At 34.8% G+C, this 23,230-nt stretch overlaps 1 protein-coding gene across 3 annotated transcripts in view; it reads left to right on the forward strand.

The window, feature by feature from the left end:
* SNTG1 (syntrophin gamma 1) overlaps positions 1-23,230 on the forward strand; it is a 756,922-nt gene that overhangs the window by 546,445 nt on the left and 187,247 nt on the right. For all 3 annotated transcript variants that reach the window (XM_074386645.1, XM_074386647.1, XM_074386646.1), the window contains one exon: positions 15,345-15,474. In XM_074386645.1, coding sequence (XP_074242746.1) covers positions 15,345-15,474 — 130 coding nt within the window. The remainder of the gene's footprint in view (positions 1-15,344; positions 15,475-23,230) is intronic.

Genomic DNA, 23,230 nt, shown 5'->3' on the forward strand with positions numbered 1-23,230 from the left:
GGAAACTTTTCTGTAAAGAGCTATATAATAAATATTTTATGCTTTGTAGGCTTTAATGTCACTGTCACAAAGTACTCAAGCTCTTGTGGCATAAAAATAGCCATATACAATATATAAATAAATAAGTACACCTTTGTTCCAATAAAACTTATTTGCAAATACAGATGGCAGGCTAGATTTGTTCCATAGGCTGTAGTTTGCCGGCTCCTCTTTTGATAATTAATTTTAAGATTTTTTTTTCCTAATATATGTAGTCAGATTTTCACATTTCCATCAAAGACTGTTTTAGTTACTCCTGCAAGTTTAAAATTACCTCTTGATCTATTTACAGTATTTTTGAGTAAATCACATTGTATAGTTTTCTGACTGGTTGCTCGTGTTATATGTAGGTAACGTATCATAATCTACTGGAAACCTTTCACCACTTCAGAAGAAATATAGAAATGTTGCTTCCATTAAGACTCCTTTATCTTTCCTGTTTGTAAAGATATTACCTTAATTTCCTATACATACATCAAACAGTGTCAGGCAGTATTATGAGTTTTGCTTCAACCATCAAATAAAATTTTAAAAACTCATGGAAAGGATGATTCATTATACTTAACCCAAAGTGTACCCATCAATGATCTTTCTGAATTTCAAAGCTTCTTTTATCATTTCCTTTATGCTTAGGTAATTTTTTAGACATTCTCTAAAGGTAGATTTGGTAGCATGTGATTCCTTCAGTTTTCATTTATCTAAGAATATGTTTATTTTACCTTCATTTCTAAGGAGAGTTTCCCTGGATTTAGACTTTGGAGTTGACAGTTCTTTTTTTTTTTTTTTTCAGTACCTGAAATATGTCAGGTGTTAATGTCCACTGTCATTCAAATTGGTGTCCTCTCTATGTAATACGTTCTTTCTGTTTTCAACACTTTTTTTTTCCTTTTTCTTCAGTTTAAGAAGACTAGTTACAATGTATGTTGACACACGTTTCTTTAATTTTCTCCAAAATGGGCTTTATTCTGCTTCTTAACTCTGTATGATTGTGACTTTCACCAAATTACGAAAATTTTGACCTTTATTCTTTCAAACACTTGGTCAGTCCCACTTTCCATTCTCTCCCTCTGGATTTCTGATGATGCAATTATTAAACTTTCTATTATTGTTCTGCACATCACTGAGAAACATTAAAAAGAATCTGTTTTCTTTCTGTTAAACAGACTGAGAGAGGTTTATTGATCTGTATTTATATTTTTAAATTTTATTTTCTGTCATTTAACTCTGCTCTTTAGCCTATTCAGCGTTTTATTTTCTGTTGATGTATTTTTCAGTTCTAATTTATCCGTTTAAAAATAACTGATTTTTTGTCAGTTTAAAAAAAAATTTCTATTTATTTCAAGAAAACTTATAATTGCTTGTTGAAGTATTTTTAGGATGATTAGTGTAAAATCCTTGTGAGATAATTTCAATATCTCATTTATTTCATTGTTAATATAATTAATTTATTTCTCATTCAACTTGTGATTTTCATGGATATTTATGTGACAAAGGAATTTAAAAAAATCATCCTATGCTTTTTGAATATTAAATGCTGAGACTCGGGTTCCTATTTCATCTGGTTTTGTTGTTTTTGTTCTTGTTATTGCTGTTGTTGTTTTTAGCAGGCGATCTCTTCGTTGTGTTGTATTGTGAGGATGGGTGGGTGTATATGTTAAGTATCCTACTGCACCTTGCTGACACCTGGAAAGGTAGATGGACAGGACCATTCACATTGCTCGGTTGCTACCAAATGGAGGTAGACGCTAAGCCTCACAAGAGACTTTACTGACTTAAGGAAGGAAGTGGGCAGATAGGTGAGGACAACTAGCTCCACCTCCCACCACCTCATTCCACCGTGGGGACGATGGTGGGAGAGACTCAGCTCCTCGGTGAACCACACATGTCAGCGTGGAAGGGCACAGTACTTACTTGTCCCATCTCCTACAAGCCCATTTAGACTAATTGCTGCAGTTGAGTATGAAGGTTCAGCTGTCCATGACACCCCACCGACACTACCCTGGCAGGGAAACTGGAGCCTGCTTCTTTCAGGTGTAGAAGGGAAGACCAGCTTCCTGCTAAGCCCTGCGGAAAACCTTAGGAACGGGGGGACAATGGTTCCATTGGCACTTGACTGGATTAGGGCAGGTATTGCCAAAGGGTTTTGTTTTGTTTTTAGTGTACTCATTCTCTAGTCATTTAAAGAAAAGGAGTAACAGGCTTTCATTGGAGCCTTCATATTTTAAAAAATCTTGCTGTTTGCTGTTCAGATTGGAGGCTTCAGAAGGTCATGCCTAGGATATGCAGAAGGCAATAGAAAACTCAAGGCAATTGAATTTACAATTTTTATTCCTGAGTTTAACGTCCCTGGGCATTCATGGTTAACTGTTCACCTTGCAGCAGCTTCCAATACTTTTGTCATGTTATGTGTGACGTTTTTTAGTTGCATCAGGAAGCATCTGAGAAGAATGAGGCCGCTCTGTCTTGGCCAAAATAAGACATTCACAAGTATTGATATTTATGTGTTTTAAAAAAATTCATTTAATGATGTTTTATATTTTTTGTTATAATTACTTCTTTGATCTATGAACTATTTAAAACTACACCACAAAATTTCAAAATATTTTGAGATTTTCTAATTACCTATTTTTGCTATTGCTATTTAGTATAATTTCATGCTGAATTATGTCGATCCTTTGTTATATGTTGAGGCTTAATTTTACGCAGCATATAAGTTATTTTGGGAAATATTTTATATGCATTTGTAAAGGATGAGTATTGCTTTTGTGTGTGTGTGCTTTGTTGTACATATTTGAACTAGGTCATACGTGTTCATTAAAAGCTCTGATCCTCTGCATCAGTCATGATTTTTTTTTCTGATTATTGTATTAAGTTTTAGAAAAACTTGGTAAGGTGTCCCACTATGATGGTAGATTTGTGTATTTCTCTATTTTGTCGACTCAGTGTTTGCTGTATATATTTAATTATGTTGTCAGATACAATTAGATTTAGAATTTTTATAAATTTCTTTTGTATGATGCTTGATAATTATGGCATGTCCTGTACCTTTGGAAATGTGTATTGCCTTTAAGTCTATTCTATCTGTATTAGAATAAATAAGAACCAGATTTCTATTTATTAATATCTACTTGTATATTTTTCCATCCTATTTGTTAAAACTTTCTTAGTCTTATTGTATAAAATGTGCCCCTTCTGCATTAAATATATATGTGTATATATTATATATACACCTATATATTATATATATATATTTGGAATTTTCTTTTTTGTTTTTAATCCAAAGTAACAAACTTGGTCATTAAATTAAATCAGTCTAGTTAGCTTTAATGTAATTACAGATATATTTTTTATTATACCATCTTATTGTTTTCTATTGAAAATCCTAGTTTTTTTTATGATTAAATATTTTATTTGAAAAAAATTATAAATTCACATGCACTTATGGGAAATAGTATTTTCATTTACTCCTTGCTTATTATCCCTATGGTAGCATATCGCAAAACTGTAGTACACTATCCCAGCCAGGAAATTGACCCGACAAAATTCACCACTCAGATTTTACCTGTGTGTGTGTGTGTGTGTGTGTGTGTGTGTGTGTATTTCTGTGAAATTTTTTATTACATATGCATGTTCCTGAATCCACCAATGCAGTCAACTTTTGTATGAAGAGTTCCATCATTGCAGGCATCCTTCTGGAAGTCCTTCCATAATTACACCAGCATAACTCCTGCCCTCCTCCCCATCATGTTTCTTACCTCTGACAACTAATAATTTGTTCTTCACTTCTGTTATTTCATTATATTGAGAACATTATATACCTTACTATGTAACTTTATTTAATTCCATTTTTATCAATGCATAATAGATGCACAGTTTTAAGAAACATGTGATCATTTAATACATTCATAGAATTTGTAAAAATCAAGTCAGTATACTTACAATATCCATCAACTTAATATTTATCTTTTCTTTAGGTGAGAAGTATTCAAATTCTTATTTTCCAGCTATTTCAAATATATACAACAGATTGTTCTAAACTATAGTCACCTTTTGAACTATGTAATACTAGGCCTTTTTTCTTATTGTAAGCTATATATTTGTAATCATCAATCAGCTTCTCTTCATTCTCTTTCCCTTCTAACTTTCCTGGTCTCTGGTAATAAGCAATCTACTATCTATTTTAATGAGATCAACTTTTTTAGCTCTCACTCAACTATGAGTGAAAACATGTAATACTTGTCTTTCTGTGCCTGGATTATTTCCCTCAACATAATGACCTCCAGTTCCATCCATGTTGCTACAAATGAGAGAATTATATTCTTTTTTTTTTCAGGGATATATAATATTCTATTGCATATATATATGTGTATATATATATATATATATATATATATGAATGTAGTATATGTATACTACTCCTTATTATTATTATTATTTTGAAATGGAGTTTTGCTCTTGTTGCCTAGGCTGGAGTGCAATGGCATGATCTTGGCTCACTGCAACCTCCATCTCCTGGGTTCCAATGATTCTTCTGTCTCAACCTCCTGAGTAGCTAGGATTACAGATGCATGCCACCATGCTTGGCTAATTTTTTGTATTTTTATTAGAGATGGGGTTTTACCACGTTGGCCAGGCTGGTTTCAAACATCTGACGTCAAGTGATCCACCCTCCTCGGCCTCCCAAAGTGCTGGGATTAAAGGCATGAGCCACCATGCCTGGATAAATGTATACTATACTTCCTTTAGCCATTCATCCACTGATGGATACTTAGGTTGATTTCATATTTTGGCTATTATGAATAGTGTTGCAATAAACATAGGAGCACAGAGGTCTTTTCAATATATTAATTCCTTTTTAAAAAAGATACACCTACTCATGATATTGCTGGATCATATGGTAGTCTAGTTTTCAGTTTCCTGAGAACCCTCCACACTGTTCTGAAGTAGCAGTTGTACTAATTTACATTTTCACCAACAGTGCATAAGGGTTTCTCTTTCTCCACATCCTCACCAGCATTTGTTATTGTCTGTCTTTCAAATATATGCCATTTTAACTGGGGTGAAATATCTCACTGTAGTTTTGATTTGCATTTTTCTGATGATTAGTGATGTTGAGCAATTTTTCATATACTTGTTGACCATACATATGTCTTCTCTTTAGAAACGTCTGTTCAAATATTTTGCCGATTTTTAAATCAGATTTTTTTATCAAGTTGTTTGAGCATCTTATATATTCTGATCAGTAATTCTTTATCAAATGGGTCATTTGAAAATATTTTTCCAATACTGTAGGTTGTCTCTCACTTTAATTTTTCTCTTGTTGTGCAGAAGCTTTTTACTTTTATGTACTAACATTTGTCTATTTTGGCACAAAAAGATCTTTCCTCAGACTAAAGTCCCAGAGCAATTCCCCAGTCTTTCCTTCCAGCAGTTTCATAGTTTCAGGCCTTAGATTTAAGTATTTAATCCATTTTGATTTTATTTTTGTATATGGTAAGAGATAGGGTCTAGTTTCATTCTTTTGCACATGGATCTTCAGTTTTCCTGGCACCATTTTTTGAAGTGACCGCCCTTGCTCCAAGCTTCCCACCTTTATTGAATATGAGTTTGCCTTAAATGAGATAATTGATTTCTGGGCTCTTTATTCTGTTCCTTTGGTCTATATGTCTGTTTTTTGTTATTGTTGTTGTTGTTGCTGTTGTTGTTTTTCTCCCACAAGATAATTTTCTGGAGACTGTTCCAAGTAGTTTTGTTTTTCAGTTGTTCAGTCCTTTTCATTTCTGAGTGATATCCTATGGTATAGATTTAGTGCATTAAAAAATTCAGCTTTTAAGAAACATCTAGATTGCTTCCAGTTATGACTATTCTAAATAATGAGGCTGTGAACATTTGTATATAGATTTTTTGGGAACATACATTTCCATTTCTTTGGATAAATACTCAAAAGTGCAACTAATGGGTTTTATGATAATACTATTTAGTCTTTAAAGAAGCAGCAAAATCACTCTCTGGAGTGATTTCCAATTTTACAATCCTACCAACAATGTAGGAATTATCGTTTCTCCACATCTCTGCCAGCATTTAGTGTTGTTGCTTTATTGAACCACTCTGATGGGCATGAGTGACATGTCCCTGTGGCCTTGATTTGCATATTTTAATGACATTGAACTATTTTTTAAATGTACTTATTCACCATCAATATATCTTCTTTGGTGAAGTGTCTGCTTATGTCTTTTGTCAATTTTAAAATTGATTTGTTGGATTTTATACTGTTGAGATAAACATATATCTCAAAGTCCTTTTTCTCAACACACTAGTTTTTGTGCTGTTTTATTTTCTTACTTTTTGTAATAATTAGAAATGTTTGTTATTCACTATTCCCTCTATTCAATTTTCATATATTCATCCTTTTGTTATTGTTTTAGTTATTGCCTAAACATTACCATAGATATAGAGCCATATATGTATAACTATTACAATTTAACACAATTTATATCAATTTCAGAAAATGTTAGAAACATAAGACACTTTAATTTCTTGTTTTTTTTTTTTTTCTTATTTTGTGGCTTATTTTGAATATAATTAAAAACACATTTTAGATACCTCAAAATATTTTACTATTGCTTTCATGTAACTATTTATTTAAATATATTCTACTTTTAATCTTTCTCCTCATTTATTTCTTTTAGTTCTATTTTCCTCTGCCTTAAGAGCTCTGTTAATATTGCTATTAAAAGAATGTATATTTTTGAAAGTGTACATGTATTTTCCTTTTAATTTTTAAAAATACAGTTCCATTATTTGAAGACATTTAGCTAGAGAAATTTCTGACGAGGAAGGAACTGTCTGAATGGGTCCTGGTGACTCCTTACATTTTCATTTTTATGGCATTCAGCACATCAACAGCTTCATCAACTGAATTGATTACACTCAATACACATGACGGAAATAAGCAGTTACGAACATCACTGTTCAGAATGGATTTCATAGAGATTCACATTCAAGAGCTAATTTACTGTTTACTCATTCATTCAGTCAATATTGATTTAATATCTGAAAGTGGGAGACATTGTGTTTGATTCTTTCTCTGAAAAAGCTCACAGACTAGTGGTAGCAGATTCAGTAAAGGAGAAAGGGACAAGAAAATGTAAATAAGTGATTTACCCACGATTCATGGATGAATAATATTCTATCTCACACACACACACACACACACACACACACACACACGTACATAGACATATATATGTGTATACATATGTGCGAATGTAGTTAATGTATACCACACTTTCTTTAGCATTCATCCACTGATGGACACTTAGGATGAGTTCACATTTTGACTATTATGAATAGTGCTGTCCACGATTACAAATAAAAAAAATTATTTATCTTGGCACAAATTTAGAGTATTATTTCTTGGTTGCTTTTTTCCCATAGCCCATAATTTCAATTTCACAATTGCAACCAATTTGTGTAGTCATGTACTATTGTGTATATATAAATTAAAACATCATGATATTTTTTACCAGTAATAACACAGTTTATATTTATTATAATGTAGTGACCCTTATTCAGATATAAATAGCTGCTTTAAATTTTGAGGCATGTTTTAATATTGCATAATATTGCATTGTCAAGGGCGTTAGACTAAGAGATGAAGTTTATAAAACCTGGCTGGTCTTTTAATCTCTCCAAGCTTTATTTTCTTTATATGCAAAAGAAGCATGTAAATATGTGTGTGTGTGTGTGAGTTTGTATAGCATTATATACGTCTGTTATGTATATATATGAGTTTGAGAAGCATAAAATTGTGGAGTACTCTCAGTGTTTAGCATACTTTATGGCTGAAAGTACTCAATAACTATTTGTTAAATATATTTTAATGAAAATATTCATCTCTTAGTTTTTTCTTTAGGTGGATTTATAATCTACTGCATGCTTCTTAAACACTATGAAGAGGAATAATATTGAAATTAGTAGTATTGAAAGTAGGCTTTTGGACTTTTAAAATTATCAAATGTCAGTAGAATGTATAATTTTCTCCCAGAGAGCACACACTTTTTACTTTCAGGTGAGGTTGTTTCAGACGGTGACCGATTTGGTGCCAGAAAATGATGTTTAGTATCTGAACAGTGGGCAAGTTTAGTGGTTATGAGAATGGTGCTTTTAATAGCACAACAATCTTAGCAAACGGGCCTCTAACATTAAAGCCAATTATGAAAGTGGCTTACCATAAATACTGAATTTATGGCTGCTCATTGAAGGAGGGGAAGCTTTAGGAATGTGTATTTCAGGGGCTCTGAAGAGGAAGCACAATTAGTGAATGTATGAAGGCAGAAAAAAGTAGATAGGCAGACAAAGAAAGAACTATGACACAAAGATGTCATAGCAGATGTTTCAGTCAGGGTTTTAAGGAGAAGAAAAGGTTGATTGTACCAACTACAGAAAAAAATACTGAAAGAACTGAGAAACACCGATTAATCTGTGGTGGCTTTGGATAGAGCAATTGTAGAAGCAAATTAATGAAAAAACATTGTATTAGAAGAAAGATATTCACAGTAGAGAAAGGAGCACAATGTGTAAGAGTATATTCATAAAATGTGATGAGGAGGAAAAGGGAATATAAAATTTAAGCACATCATAGTGTTGGTTACTAACTGAGAAGGAAGACTTTTTTTTTTTTTTTTTTTTTTTTTTTTTTTTTTTTTTTTTTTTTTTTTTGAGACAGAGTCTCACTCTGTCACCCAGCCTAGAGTGCAGTGGCGCGATCTCGGATCACTGCAATCTCTGTCTCCTGGGTTCAAGCACTTCTCCTGTCTTAGCCTCCCGAGTAGCTGGGGTTACAGGCACCCACCACCACGTTCTGCTACTTTTTGTATTCTTTAATAGAGATGGGTATTTGCCATGTTGGCCAGACTGGTCTCAATCTCCTAATCTCAGGTGATCTGCACACCTTGGCCTTCCAAAGGGATTGCAGGCCTGAGCCACCTCGCCCAGCGGAGAAGGAAGACTCAATGGCAAAGGTGCTTGTAAACAGAAATAGCACGCATATCTGATGCGGCAGCTACCCTTGCAGCTTCATCATCCTGATGATTCTCACAGGATACAGAAATTGAACTGATTGCATTCCACTTTCACAGTCTGTTCAGGAGGTCCACAAGGACTGGTCTAAATGTAGCTCAAGAACAATAAATGGTTTTAAAAAATCTTTTAACTTAATACCTTTAAGACCGTCTCCATTAGTCATGCAAGTATTTCTTCATTTGGCATAAACCCCTTTACTTGTTCCTACACAATTCTGTGTCGGATTAAAAAAGAAGCTGCCATAATCCCCTTAAGATACATAACTCTCTTTGGAAAAGCCCACACTTCCTTTGAACAATCCTAATCAATTTTGTATATTTCTTTCAACCTAGGGCAAATTATCTTGCCTAAGAGTCACTATTTGTTTCATTTCTCCAGTTTATGACACACTTATTTAATTATATGATTCCATTCATTAATATCAATTTTAATTTTGCCACAGCCAGAGGACAGTACTCAAGAGTGTTTGAATGTCTTGGAAAATTGAAAAGAAAGAAGGAAATAAAGTAAGAAAGAAAGAAAGAAAGAAAGGAAGGAAGGAAGAACCCTTGAAGAATTATGTGTATTCTGGTAGGCTTTAGTCACAGAATAAAAAATTACATTTGATCAGATACTATATATATTTTTAAAGCCTATAAATTTTAACCAAAAATATGTTAAAGATATAAAATGTAGTGCTTCTCCTGGTGTCGTGAGATATTCACGATTTGCTTGGCAATGCTGTCTGCTTCAAATCTCCTAGAGATAGGCAGGATTCAGGAATAGAAGGACAGAGAAATTATGGAAAAGCTATTGTGACTAGGATTATCCAGTAAGAGAAAAATAAAATGCTGGCCAGGTAAGCATCTGCATATGTAATACCTGCTGCCTTGAGGGTCGAAAGATAAAAAAGTAGACAAAATTTATGACTTTTGCCAGGGAATCCTGCCATGCCAGGAAGAAAAGGGTATTCGTTTAGTTAAAGTGGAGTTTTTGAGGGCTGGGAAGTAGTAAGATCGGAGTAGCTGAGGTCACAGTGATAGGAAATTCGAAAGTGAAAAATAACCACATAATTTGCATGGATGAACGGGCAACTCAGCCTAGGCAATGCAAGTAGATCCTGAATAGATATATGGACTTGGGGAATTGGAAGGGCTAAGAAAGATCAGGGTAATTGGAAGGGCTAAGAAAGATCAGAAAGGAAATGAGATCATTTGGTGGTGATAGAAAGGAAGAGGTTATAGTTGAGGAACAGAAATGTGAGAATTCAAGTCTGGCCGTGGAGCTGTCTTGGATGATATCAGTTATCAAGTTAGCAAAAGCAGGGGATTGCTAAAGCAAAGTAGAGATGGGCTCATTTGATTTTGTTTCTTACTTACAGATTAAAGACTCTAAGCACCGTGCTAATGCTAGGAGAGGTATCAAATAGCATATATGGCTTTTCCTTCAAGGAGCTAGCAGCTTGGTAAGATCGAATAGTATTCAGCAGTTACAAAAACATGTTTAATACTACAGAGGATAAGTGCTGCAATAAAGAAATCAGGAAGTCTAAGGACACTGAAGTGGAAGAGATTCAGTTCAAATACATGGGTTATAGAAAATAGCATGGAATAGATGGCATCTGAGTTTAACGTCTTAAAATTTGAATTGGATTTTGACAGGTAGAAATCCCACAATTGGTATTTTTAACAGGTTTTTCAGGAGCTAAGAAGTCCAGTCTGCAATCTTCAGAATACAGCTTGACGTGTGCAGGATATGTGACCCCTTCTTCATTTCATGAGTAGAGAATCTGTGGAGACTTTCATGGCTTTAACTGACTTGCAAGGACCTCAGAGATATTGAAGGAGCATAGATGCTGTTTCAGACAAAGGAGTACTGGGGAGAAAGAAAGTGCAGGACTTATTTAAGGAATGATGCATAAAGTGCAGGACTTATTTCAGGAATGATGAGGATGTGATTTCAACTCATGGAACAATTGGTGAAGTTAACGTCTGGAAAATAAGTCACAAAAAGTAACTTGCAAAAGCTCCTGATGTACCTAAACAGCTTTGGCCTTGTGCCTGAAAAACTAAAGGGATGACAAGGCAGTGAACCCAGGTAGTGCACACAGGGCAGAAGCAACTCAGGCCTCCTGTGTGTGGATCACACTCAGTAAGACAGAGGAAGATGCAGAAATCACACACCCGAGGGCTCTTCTTATTTCTTCCTTTCCTTCAATAACATTCTCCCACCAATTAAGTGATAATGAAATCAAGTCAATGAGTCAATATTCTTTCCACTCACACAGGGCCACTCTGCGAGACAGACTTTTCTCAGTGATCATTTTGCGTGTTGCAATACCCTTCCAACTTCCCTCAGACTTTATTCTCACTTTTGTACATATTCTTCACCCCGCAGAGAGACATTTCTACAATATAAACATGATCCTTTGTCTCCAATGCTTCAGTGTCTCCACTGGCTCCCCTGACCCTCAGGATCAGGGAGACATGTTGCAGCAAGATTTCTGAGTGATCACTGCTTACGCCTCGTGTGACCACCAGCTTCATAGCTTGCCTCTTCTGATCCACACACAATATGCCAGACAATCCATATTTCTCTGGATATGCTATGCTTTTCATGCCTCAGATGTTTGTTTTTGGATTAATTATCTTCTGTCTAAGCATTTTGTTTTCCCTTATCTGCCCCAACTGAGCCATTCCACTGCTTAGCCCAACATGATGGAGTAGCTTTAATTCGACTCCCGCCTTTATAATTCATTTTACAAAGCAGTTACTGAATCACATCGTTTCGAAATGCCTTTAAGGGAGAAATTATATGTAGAACTTCAGCCATATGTGGAAGTACTGAGATCCACCAAGCACTCAGCAAATCACTGTTAAATCTGTAAATCATTCTCATTTTTTAGGGGAAATTGAGGCACAACTAGGTGAACTAAGTTGCTCCATCTTCACTCTCATCAGTATATGTTTATTTTCATTGAATATCACCTCATGTTTGACCAGTTATAGTCCTCTTCTCACTGGTGTAACAGGACCACCCAAGCCACACAAATCTAGGCATGGTGGTCCTCTATGTTGAGGTCAGCATTGGTCCCTTGCAGACTTTAAGCCCACCTCATTCTGAGCCTGCCTGCTTTTCCACGGTGAACTCCTAGAACTCATGCTCATTCCAGCCACTCCCAACTTGCACGTTTTAGTCTTGGCAACTGTTCCTTGTGCATGAAAGTACACGCCCCCATGTGGGGTAAAATCAACACTGAATCAAAACAGGACTCATTATACTAACTAGAAATGATGTATATTTATTTGATTGCTTATGTTAGGTTGAAAATTATTCATGAATTTGATAGTGAGCAGTATATTTTTCTTCAAGGAAGACTAAAATTTGTATTTTAAATGAATGAATAAACCTACTTTGAAACTGGCCAACATTTGAAAATACATTTTACTGCCAGAGCAATTACCAAGAATCTTTAGAAAACTTTACAAATGGAGAGTGGAAAACTGAGCCTGAATGAAAAAAAAACTTCAGACTATCCAACTATTCAGATATATATATATATATATATATATATATATATATATATATATCAGAATATATATTCTATATGTAACATAGACACTTATATAGACACATAATTTTGTCTGGATATCCATAAGATTACTATAAATGTTGTAAAATTTAATGTCTGATAATGCTAATGGGTAATGGAGTCTATTGATTTAATATTGAATATTATTAAATAAGACAAGATTGACTATTACATTTTATCTTGAGTTAAATAATTGCATTTTTTGAAAGCCACAAATACACACAAAAACACCGCAGTTTTTCCCTAGTGCTTAATGAGACAATAATTCTTGTGGAGACATTTTCTTTTAACACTGAAATATTGCAATCAAGACCATATGGATGACTATTCAGGGGAATATCGTACATAGAACTTCAGCTGTATATTAAAGTATTTAGATCCACCAATTATTCAGAAAATACTTTTTAAATCTTCACACAAATTGTTACTGTTCTCATTTTTAGAGGAAATTGAGGCACAGCTAAGTGAGTAACTTTCTTTACTTAGCAATAGAGGCCCCAGATAACTGTAATGTTTATGATTAGCCTATTCTATAAGAGGTCATAGGTAATCAAAGAAACTGTTTAAGTATTTAAATTACGTTCATAAAAGGGTATCCATCAATTTTGAAAAGTTGAAACCGAATGTAAAAAGTGATATGTATTAACTTATAAGCCTAGGTTTATATAAGATCAGCCCCTCAGAGTTATTCTATGTAGGGACTATGTAACATCTATAAATACATGGGTTGCAGATTTGATATAAGTGTGTTGACTTTCATCTGCTAAAGATATCTAGCTTCTATTATTCATTTGAGCAGACAAGACTACTATGTTCAAGATATGCTTTAATTTATGGTACATGAAGCAACAGTTATATTAACCAGAGAGCAGAAAGAAATATGTATTACTAAACTCCACTTATTTCTCATTTTCTATGGATGATTAAATTTCTGTCTGAATACTTATCATTAACATCTTATCATTAAACTTCAGAATTAAAGCTAAAAATATGTGAGATTATAACAGTCTTTTCATTCAATGTGTATCCTGTCACAAATTCAAACTAACTTTATTTCAAAGAGATGGACAATAGTTATACTTCTGAAATTCTTTTAATGTATTTTTAAAAGAAAACAAAAAAAGAAAGCATATTCGAGCATGTCCCTCTTTTCTTTTTTTGAAATGGAGACTTGCTATGTTTCCAGGCTGGAGGGCAGTGGCACAATGTCGGCTCACTGCAACCTCTGCCTCCCAGGTTCAAGTGATTCTCTTGCCTCAACCTCCCGAGTAGTTGGGACTACAGGTGTGCACCACCACACCCAGCTAATTTGTATTTTTAGTAGAGATGGGGTTTCACCATGTTGGCCAGGATGTTCTTGATCTCTTGACCTCATTATCTGCCCACTTCGGCCACCCAAAGTGCTGGGATTTCAGGTGTGAGCTACCATGCTGGCCCTGTTACATTATAAAGTGCTGTGTCAAGAAGATGAGAGCCAGTTTCTCTAAAAATATTAATAATTTGAACCCTCACAGCCCTGGATGCCAAATGCCTTACCATGTGCCTAGTTATGAGACAGGAAGGCAGAGTGTTGTTGACCTACCAGTAGACCTGAGCTCTGTGGGTTTTTCTTGTTTGGGGAATAAACTCATGTTTGATATCCACAAATGTCTAGTAGAAGAGCCAGGAAAGATGTTTGTTTGGAGAAAACATATACATTTATGCATTTTACATCGCATTTTGAATACTGAATTGCAGAAGTTTTCTATTACTTCGTCATTGGCTGGAATTGAGATATAGTTTTGTGTATTGTGTTGCACAACAGAGCGATTCTCAAGCATGAGACTTTGGCTGGCTTCTATTTATTTTGGGATTTTATCTATTCCTGTCCATTAAGTTTATATCTAAACATTGCAATATCTAGAGGCTGGGGAAAAAAAAGTCATTGAAGCTGCAGGGAGCACTTTTAAATTCAATAGCACTTTTGTGAACAATTTTAAAAGGCATCATTTGATTATCTATAACAACAAAAACAAAAATCAGTAAAAGACTGTCAGAATGCATAGACTGATTACTGCATTTGATGAAAAAGTTTAATGTTAATGAAATTTGCAAATGGAGAGCATGGCCATTCAGACGTAGAAAGGAGGTCATCTTTGCGAAGATGAACAGACTGAGAATAAGTTCCAAAGTGGAAGCACTTTGTCCATGTGGACAGCAAGTGACTTTTTGATATCATGCTTAATATTTTATTGCCTGTGTTTGCGATCTTCCTGTTATAAGTCAGAAGATGCATTGATAAATGTTAAGAGGAGAAAATAGTAGCCAAAATAATAAGTAAACGATGCATATTGTTATAGCAAAGTGGGAAAAGAATGCATCTAAAATTTCTTAGGTTCTGTTTCATTTACGTATCACAGGTTTTAAAAGTTAGTTTCTCCGTAGTTATTTGAATCTAAAGATGGTTCCCACTAATTTGAAATTACATGTTTTTTGGGTTGATTTTCAGTGTTTTATTTAAACAGATCTATAAATTCAGGTAAATAAATATGGATTCAAAGGCTGGTATTTATATTGTTTGAAAAGTTAGTTTTTTCAGCTGATACTATTAAGAGTTGCAAATAGATCTATGACATGACGTTTTGATCTGATTTGTTCTGAACATCTGCAGGCAGAATGCCTTTCAAGTCATTGCTGTGGACGGGGTGTGCAGTGGGATTATTCAGTGCCTGTCTGCTGAAGACTGCATTGACTGGCTGCAAGCAATAGCGACTAATATTTCAAATCTCACAAAGCACAATGTAAGTAACGATTCAGGGAATACCTAGCCAGCATTTCTCAGGCTTTGCAAAATCCTTCAATATATATATATATAACTTCACATCAACTGTTTGACCTTCTTCTCTGAGTGAGACACTTTGCATTAATTATGAAAGCTATTCTGGAATACTTATTGAAAGGAAATTACTTTGGAAGTTTTAGCCCAATTTATGAGCTCAATAATACAAATAGATTTCCATTAACCAGTATCGTAAACACCTATATTACCTAAGCAAATCAAAATAAATAGCATATAATCACTAAATATCTTTAAGGAAAAGCATTCTGGACTAATATAGTACTTGATTTCAAGTTAACATTATTGGTTTACCTTTAGTGATCTTAGAATTGCAGCTAGGAAGATTTGAGGAGGAGGGGCTAGGTCGAAAGGAGTCAGCACGAAGGTGGGAATGGTCAGAAGTTTGCTACTGTCTCTCATTAGAGCCTGGTCTGTATTATTAGAAATGGCTTCTCTGCATTTTCTCTCTTTCCACTCCAAACTTTTCTTCCTTTCACATTGCTGTGTCCCTTTATTATAGCTTTATTCTAATTCTTTTAACTCTTTAAGGACCTAAACAATTCTTTATCCCTGCTATTAAAACTTCTATGAGAAATCTGGTCTAACAAAATATAGAAAACCATAAACCTCACCTCACTATCGATCTAGGTATTGGTAATGATAATTGTTTTAGAAAAAAGTACTTATCATCATCTGCGCCTTTGTGTTAATTCTTTCCTTAGACCACAATTGTTCCTTGCCATGTTGAGGCATTTGAGAGGTCCTAAGGGAGTTCAGGAGTCGTAACAAATGATCAAGCAGAAATACATAGCTCTGTTCACCAGGCATGAACACATAAAATTGTTCTGATGTAAATGACGCCTCAGATCCAAGTATCCTTGCACAGAGTAGACTTTGCTTTGAAATCTAAGAAGGGATTGTGGCCAGTATGCCTTCCTAAAACAAAAGGAGGATCACTAGCCGATAAAGGCAACAGTCTTGTTTCCAGTCTCTGGCTGTTTCAAATTATGCTGTCATAATGGCCGTACATATGGTGACAGGATGCTCTGGGAGTGAAGTTGACAGTTATGGCATATGTGCATGGTCAATGTTACCAGGCAATGCTAAGTGTTTTCCAATTGGCTGTGCAATTTACCCCCACACTCTTTGCTGATGACATGTCTCTTTCGATAGATAATTTTCAAAACTTCTGTGCCATCTGCCTTTTAAATTTTTGGTTGTTTGATACCTGTGAAATGTGCTTCCAGTGTGAATAAAAACACGTTTTTTGGGTGGTTCCAGAATAGGTATAGTATGCCAACCCTTACCCATGGTCATCTCTCAAAGTGGAGGCTAGACAGGGGTGTGCCTGACTTGGGTAAGAGTGGGCTCTCATTCCCAACCCATCCCTTGCTAATCTGGTGTTGTCAACATATTAGAGTTGAGGTTGCACAAGAGGGCATAGGTTTCAGAATGACTGAAATGCAAAGAAAAAAAAGAGCAAAGAAATGCAGTGTTTCTCTACAGATTTTTCTACTTCTTTGTCTGACTTATATGGATGTTTCCAGAGTTAAAGACAGAAAAATACCTCATGAGTGTAGAATTCTCCATTTCTTTACAGAAATTAGAGAACTTAAAAATGAGACATGATCTTACATTTGTGAAAAAAATATTTTTGAAAGAACAGAATGTTAAACTTATATTCGAAGATTTTTTTTCCTTACTTAGATCCAAGTTTGCTCTGACTTAACTAGGAATACTGTCCTGTTGTATTTCTTCCAAAGTTCTATTCAGTTAGAATGCTGTGCTTCCACTGGGAAGCATTTGAAAAGTCAGTGCTTTAGTTAAAAACAACAACAACAGAACAGTGAAGATGTAAATGTCTCTACCCTCTGTAAGCCCAAGGAGGGACAAGCCAAATTTTACTGCTTGTTTTTCAATCTTGTAGTAAGTGCTCACCATGATGCAAAGGAAGGCAAATGATTCCCTTATACTACTGTTTTAACTGTTGGGAGATCCATACGTCTGTTGCCATATTAAAAGTTATCAATTTGCTCTTTCACTTCCTGTTTCTATATTAGAATTGCGTGTTCTTTTGTCTTGTAATCAGTGCCCATTCAAAAGTATCAGGTTACACTGTACTCTGATATGGAAAGTACTACATAAATGTTGAAAAGTTATTAGGCATAGCGATAAAAAATGGGAAAGTCACATTGACTTCAGAGAAGGCACAGTGACTGCATTGATGACACAATTAACATGGTTCATTAGCCTAAAGAAAGAAATTAGGCGGAAAAAGTATGTAGGACAGTTTTGCTTAGGACAGTTAGATGTCAGTTTTAGTTCTCTTACTTTTTGATTCCAAGGAGATACTGGAAATAATACCTTATGGAAAGATGCAGAACTTTTTCTTTACTTGCCAATATTCTGAGAGAGAATAGGCTTGTATAAGTCTGACTTGAATAGTTTATCTGCTGATGTAGAAATAAAAATATTGTGATAAATATTTTAAAAAATTCCACTCAAGAGATTATCAGGCATAAAATAAAATCAAAAAAATATTAAAATGAATATAAAATAATGTTTGACAGTTTAAAAATTATGCGATTGAAATAAGACATACATATGTATATAAACTTGTTAATAATGAATCAAATTTTATTGTAAAGCTGGTTGGAGAATAGATGGGGAAGGATAAAAGAAAGTAAAAACAACACAAAAAACAAAAACAGAAAACAACCTTTGCAGGAATAATTAGAACAATGTGCTGACCATTTTCTTTTCTCTTTACTCACTGGTTTCTAAAAGCAATTTTGTGAGACAAGGATTTTCATACACATTTGTTAAAAAATGCCATGTAATTATAGTTGCTGTCTGAAAAAATTCTTCCAGAAATCATTGATCAGAATGGCTAAAAATACCTAGGCAACCACTGACAATTTAAAATTGTATTTTATCATTATTCGGAATGGCTCCAAACATTTACAATAGCTGTTAAGAGTTAACACTTAGTAAGTGGTCTCTAGTAGAAAGAGGGTGAAGGCTTTAGAGACTTGTTTTAAGCTGTGTTGGCACAGCTTTCTACTAATTTTACTTAACTTCTATGCTTTCACATTAGAAAGCAAAGAACACAGAAGCTATGATGCAGTGGGGTGGGTGGGGTTCAGCTCATTTCTTAACCAACTCTCAAATAATGAGCATTTGCTATTGTTTTAGATGAGCATTCACTCCCAGTGAACTATTGCTTTAGGTAAAATAGACTTGAGCAGATTCTAAAAGCTTAAATTTACATATTGTAAGAAACAGTGATTGCTTCCAATGAATAATCTACCAAATTTTGTTCATTCATTATTTCACCACCTATATGAACAAGTATTAGTAGAAAGTTATTTTTATTTCCATGATCATTTCATATTAAATAATTGAAGACTGTAAAATATGCTAATGTTATAATATAATACGATGAAGTTTTGGGGAACCCTGGAAGTAAGTAAATATGTTTGGCGTAATGTACAAGAGATGTGAATCATCAGAGTTTGCTGGGCAGGTTGGTAAGATGCTCCCCTATGATATTCACTTCCTGCTATTTACACCCTTATGGGATTACCGTCCATGTGCGTTGGCTGCACAGTGAACTCTGAAGCAGATGCTTCTTTTACAAAACTTCAGATGACAAAGCAGGTAACCCGTGAGAACCTTTTGAGAAACCCAGTCCATGCTAACCCACGCTGGTCACAGGCTGAGGGCTCAGCAGGATCTTTAACTAAGGTAGATCTGCGAGAAGCCTTTATCCAGTTATAGGTTTTTGATGCGGATATTTTCGGAGGAGCATTTTTGGCTTACCACAAGAACTATCTGGCAGGTGAACAAGATGATTAGATTTAGACAGTTCTGTCTGATTTCCACGTGGTGTCTCCCATAGCAGTTTCAAAGCCTTTGCTCTGCCATTTGGGTGTGTTCTCCAAGTGCATTGCTTGGGGTGGGCCCAGAGCTTCTCACAGTTCACACATAAAATTGGGACACGACCTTCTTCCCTTTCCTCCTAGATGGGAGTTCCTCACTCTCACTGGGTTCCAGCATCACTCTCTTTGATCTTCTGTCCAGAAATCCAAGGCTTTTCTAAGAGTTAATTTCCTGTACTGATGCACATTTCCTCATGACTGGAGAAAATAGCCTGAGAAAAAGTAAAAAGAGTGGGGATACCTCATGCCAGAGAAACTCATTTTTCCAGTTCCTTTACACTGTGGATGGGTTTTCTCTCTGGGTTTCTGGCTGGCCCAGCTGCCCCAGGCTCCCTGGCCGCAGCTGCATGGCTGGCGGGCCTTGGAATCAGCTCAGGAGCCAAAACAGAGGAATAGTCACAGACATGTCTTCCACAGCTGCTGGCTTTCAGGAACCTCTTCCCAGGTCTCTGATCAGCGAGACATCAGAGTCTTTGTTGTCCGTGACTTAATTTGTCTTGGTCTCGAGTCCATTCTGGGAGATAAAGGAAGCAAGAAATAGAAAAGAAAAAGAAAAAAAAAAACAAAAAACTGAAAACTCCTGGTGTTGATATTAGTCGTTAGTCAATTTTGACTTCTTTCCTCAGAGTTCTTGCTATTATTTACCGTCCAATGCTCTCAGATAGTTGCCTTTTGCATTTTATTAAGAGTATTGAGGTATGATCGGTGGGAGAGACGGCTGCAGTGGTTTTATTCCATATTGGCTCTAACTGGAAACAATAGATACTTTTAATAGAAAAAAATGTAAGAAACAAAGCAATTACATGATATTCGTAGAGTGTTAGAAGAAAATAACTATCTGAATTTGTTGTACTTTGGAAATATTATTTAAAAGTCCCGATAAATTTATTTTCAGAAAAATAGAAAACTCAAGAAAAATCAACAAAACAAAGATTTACTAAAGGAAATACTCGAGTAGTTTTAAATTTTTGTATTTTTATTTATTCAACAAATATTTATTGAATACTTGTCTATGATGTGTCAGATACTGCGTTCTATTTTTTTTGTTTTGTTTTTCATCTTTTATTTTAGAAACAGAAAGTATATGTGCAGATTTGTTACAAAGGTGTGTTTTGTGATGCTGAGGTTTAGAGTATAATTGAAACCGTCAGTCAGATAGTGAGCAAAGTAAGGGGCGCTATTTCAGGCAAAGAAAAATCGTGCTAGGTAGAGGCTTGGATCTGTGAGAAGGAATAAATAGTATGGGAGAAAATGGATATGTAGATGAGTCTAAATGAACATTGTTTATATTAACATAGCAATAATTGCTTGTGGTTTAGAATAAATACACAGAACTAAAATATATTGTGAAAGCAATATAAAAATATCCAATGGAAGTAAATGTAATTAATATTAAATTTTGATACGTCAAAATGGATTGTTGATTACCTAGACGAAGCCCTAATTAAATAGCCAGAATGTGTATCTTCTAAATTAACAAAGCAGTAAGTGGAAAAAATAATGCTAACACGTAGTAAAGAAATTAAAAAAAATAAATGAAAAAAGTAAACTAGAGTGTGTTGAACAAATAGTAAGCACACAGTAAGATGATGATTTATCTCCAAATATAAGATATATTTTTTACAAGAGGAAATCTAAAGATATTGGAAGACTGAAAGTTAACATTTAGAAATATACTGTGCACTTGAAAAAACAAGAAATGGGGAAAGGATTCCCTATTTAATAAATGATTCTGGGAGAACTGGTTAGCCATTTCTGGAAATTGAAACTGGACCCTTCCTTACCCATTATACGAAAATTAACTCAAGATTGATTAAAGACATAAATGTAAAACCCAAACTACAAAAACCCTGAAAGAAAATCTAGGCAACACCATTAGGACATGCCATGGACAAAGATTGCATGACAAAAATGACAGAAGCAATTACAACAAAGGCAAAAATTGACAAATGAAATCTAATTAAAGAGTTTCTGCACAGCAAAAGAAATTATCATCAGAGTGAACAGGCAATCTAGAGAATGGGAGAAAAATTTTGCCATCTACTCCTCTGACAAATGCCTAATATCCAGAGTCTATGAGTAACAAAAGCAAACAATGACAAATGAAATCTAATTAAAGAGCTTCTGCAGAGCAAAAAAAACACTATCATAAGAGTGAACCAACAACCTACAGAATGGGAGAATTTTTTTGACTTCTATCCATCTGACAAAGGCCTAATATCCAGAGTCTACAAGTAACTTAAACAAATTTAAAAGAAAAAAAACCACACACACACACACACATATTAAAACGTGGGCAAAGGACATTAACACACTTCACAAAATAAGACATTCATGCAGCAAATAAATATATGAAAAAAAACCCTCAACATCATTGATCATTAGAGAAATGCAAATCAAAACCACAATGAAATACCATCTCAGGCCAGTAAGAATGGCGATTACTATAAAGTCAACAGCAGATGCTGGCAAGGTTGCAGAGAAAAAGGAATGTGTCTTCACTGTTGGTGGGAATATAAATTAGTTCAGCCATTGTAGAAGACAGTGTGGTGATTCCTTAAAAATCTAGAAGCAGAAATACCATTTGATCCAGCTATCTCATTACTGGGTGTGTACCCAAAAGAATGTAAATTATTCTATTATAAAGATACAGGCATGTGTACATTCATTGCAGAACTATTTATGATAGCAAAGATGATGATGAAAACCCATCAATAGTAGATTGAATAAAGAAAACTTGGTACATATATACCATGGAATACTATACAGTCATAAAAAGGAAGAAGATTATATCCTTTGCAGGGACATGAATGGAGCTGGAAGCTGTTATCCTCTGCAAACTAACATAGGAACACAGGAACAGATAATCAAACACCACATGCTCTCCCTTATAAGAAGAAGCTGAATGATAAGAACACATGGACACATAGGTGGAACAACACACACTGGGGCTGGTTGTGGTTGGTGGGAGGGAGAGCATCAAGAAGGACAACTAATGGGTGTGGGACTTAATACCTGTGTGACAGGTTGACCCGGGCAGCAAACCACCATGGCCCATGTTTACCTATGTAACAAACCTGCACATTCTACACATGTTCCCCAGAACTTAAAATAAAAGTTTGCAAAATAAAAAAGGAAAACAAATAAATAAATTGACGTAATTTGAATATTTCTCTAAGAGTTTAATAACTAAATAGATTTGAAGTTTTTACATCAACACTATGACATTTTAAGCAATGCTTCCATGTAAGTTAATGATTTACTTTGGCTCTGTGTCCCCACCCAAATCTCATCTCAAATGGTTATCCCTATGTGTCAGGGGAGACACCTAGTGGAAGTGAATTGGGTCATGGGAGTAGTTTCCCCCACGCTGTTCTCATGATAGTGAGTTCTCATGAGAGCTGATGGTTTGGAAAGTGTATGGCAGTTCCCCCTCTGCTCTCTCTCTTTCCTGATGCCTTGTGAAGAAGGTGCCTGCTTCTCCTTTGCCTTCCACCATGATTGTAAGTTTCATAAGGCCTCCCGAGCCATGAGGAACTATGAGTCAGTTAAACCTCTTTCCTTTATAAATTACCCAGTGTCTAGTATTTCTTTATAACAATGTGAAAACAGACTAATACAGTTAATTTACAAATTAAATAAATATGTATTTTTTAAAAAAGAAAAGAATACAGTGGAAACCATAAAAGAAAGGTTTGTAGCTTTGTTAATATTGGACAAAGCAAACTTCACAATAAATATGGTACTAAATACAGAGACGGTCACTTCATAATACCA

The sequence above is a fragment of the Saimiri boliviensis genome, chromosome 15, assembly GCF_048565385.1.
Source record: "Saimiri boliviensis isolate mSaiBol1 chromosome 15, mSaiBol1.pri, whole genome shotgun sequence".
In the NCBI taxonomy this organism is placed as follows: Eukaryota; Metazoa; Chordata; class Mammalia; order Primates; family Cebidae; genus Saimiri; species Saimiri boliviensis.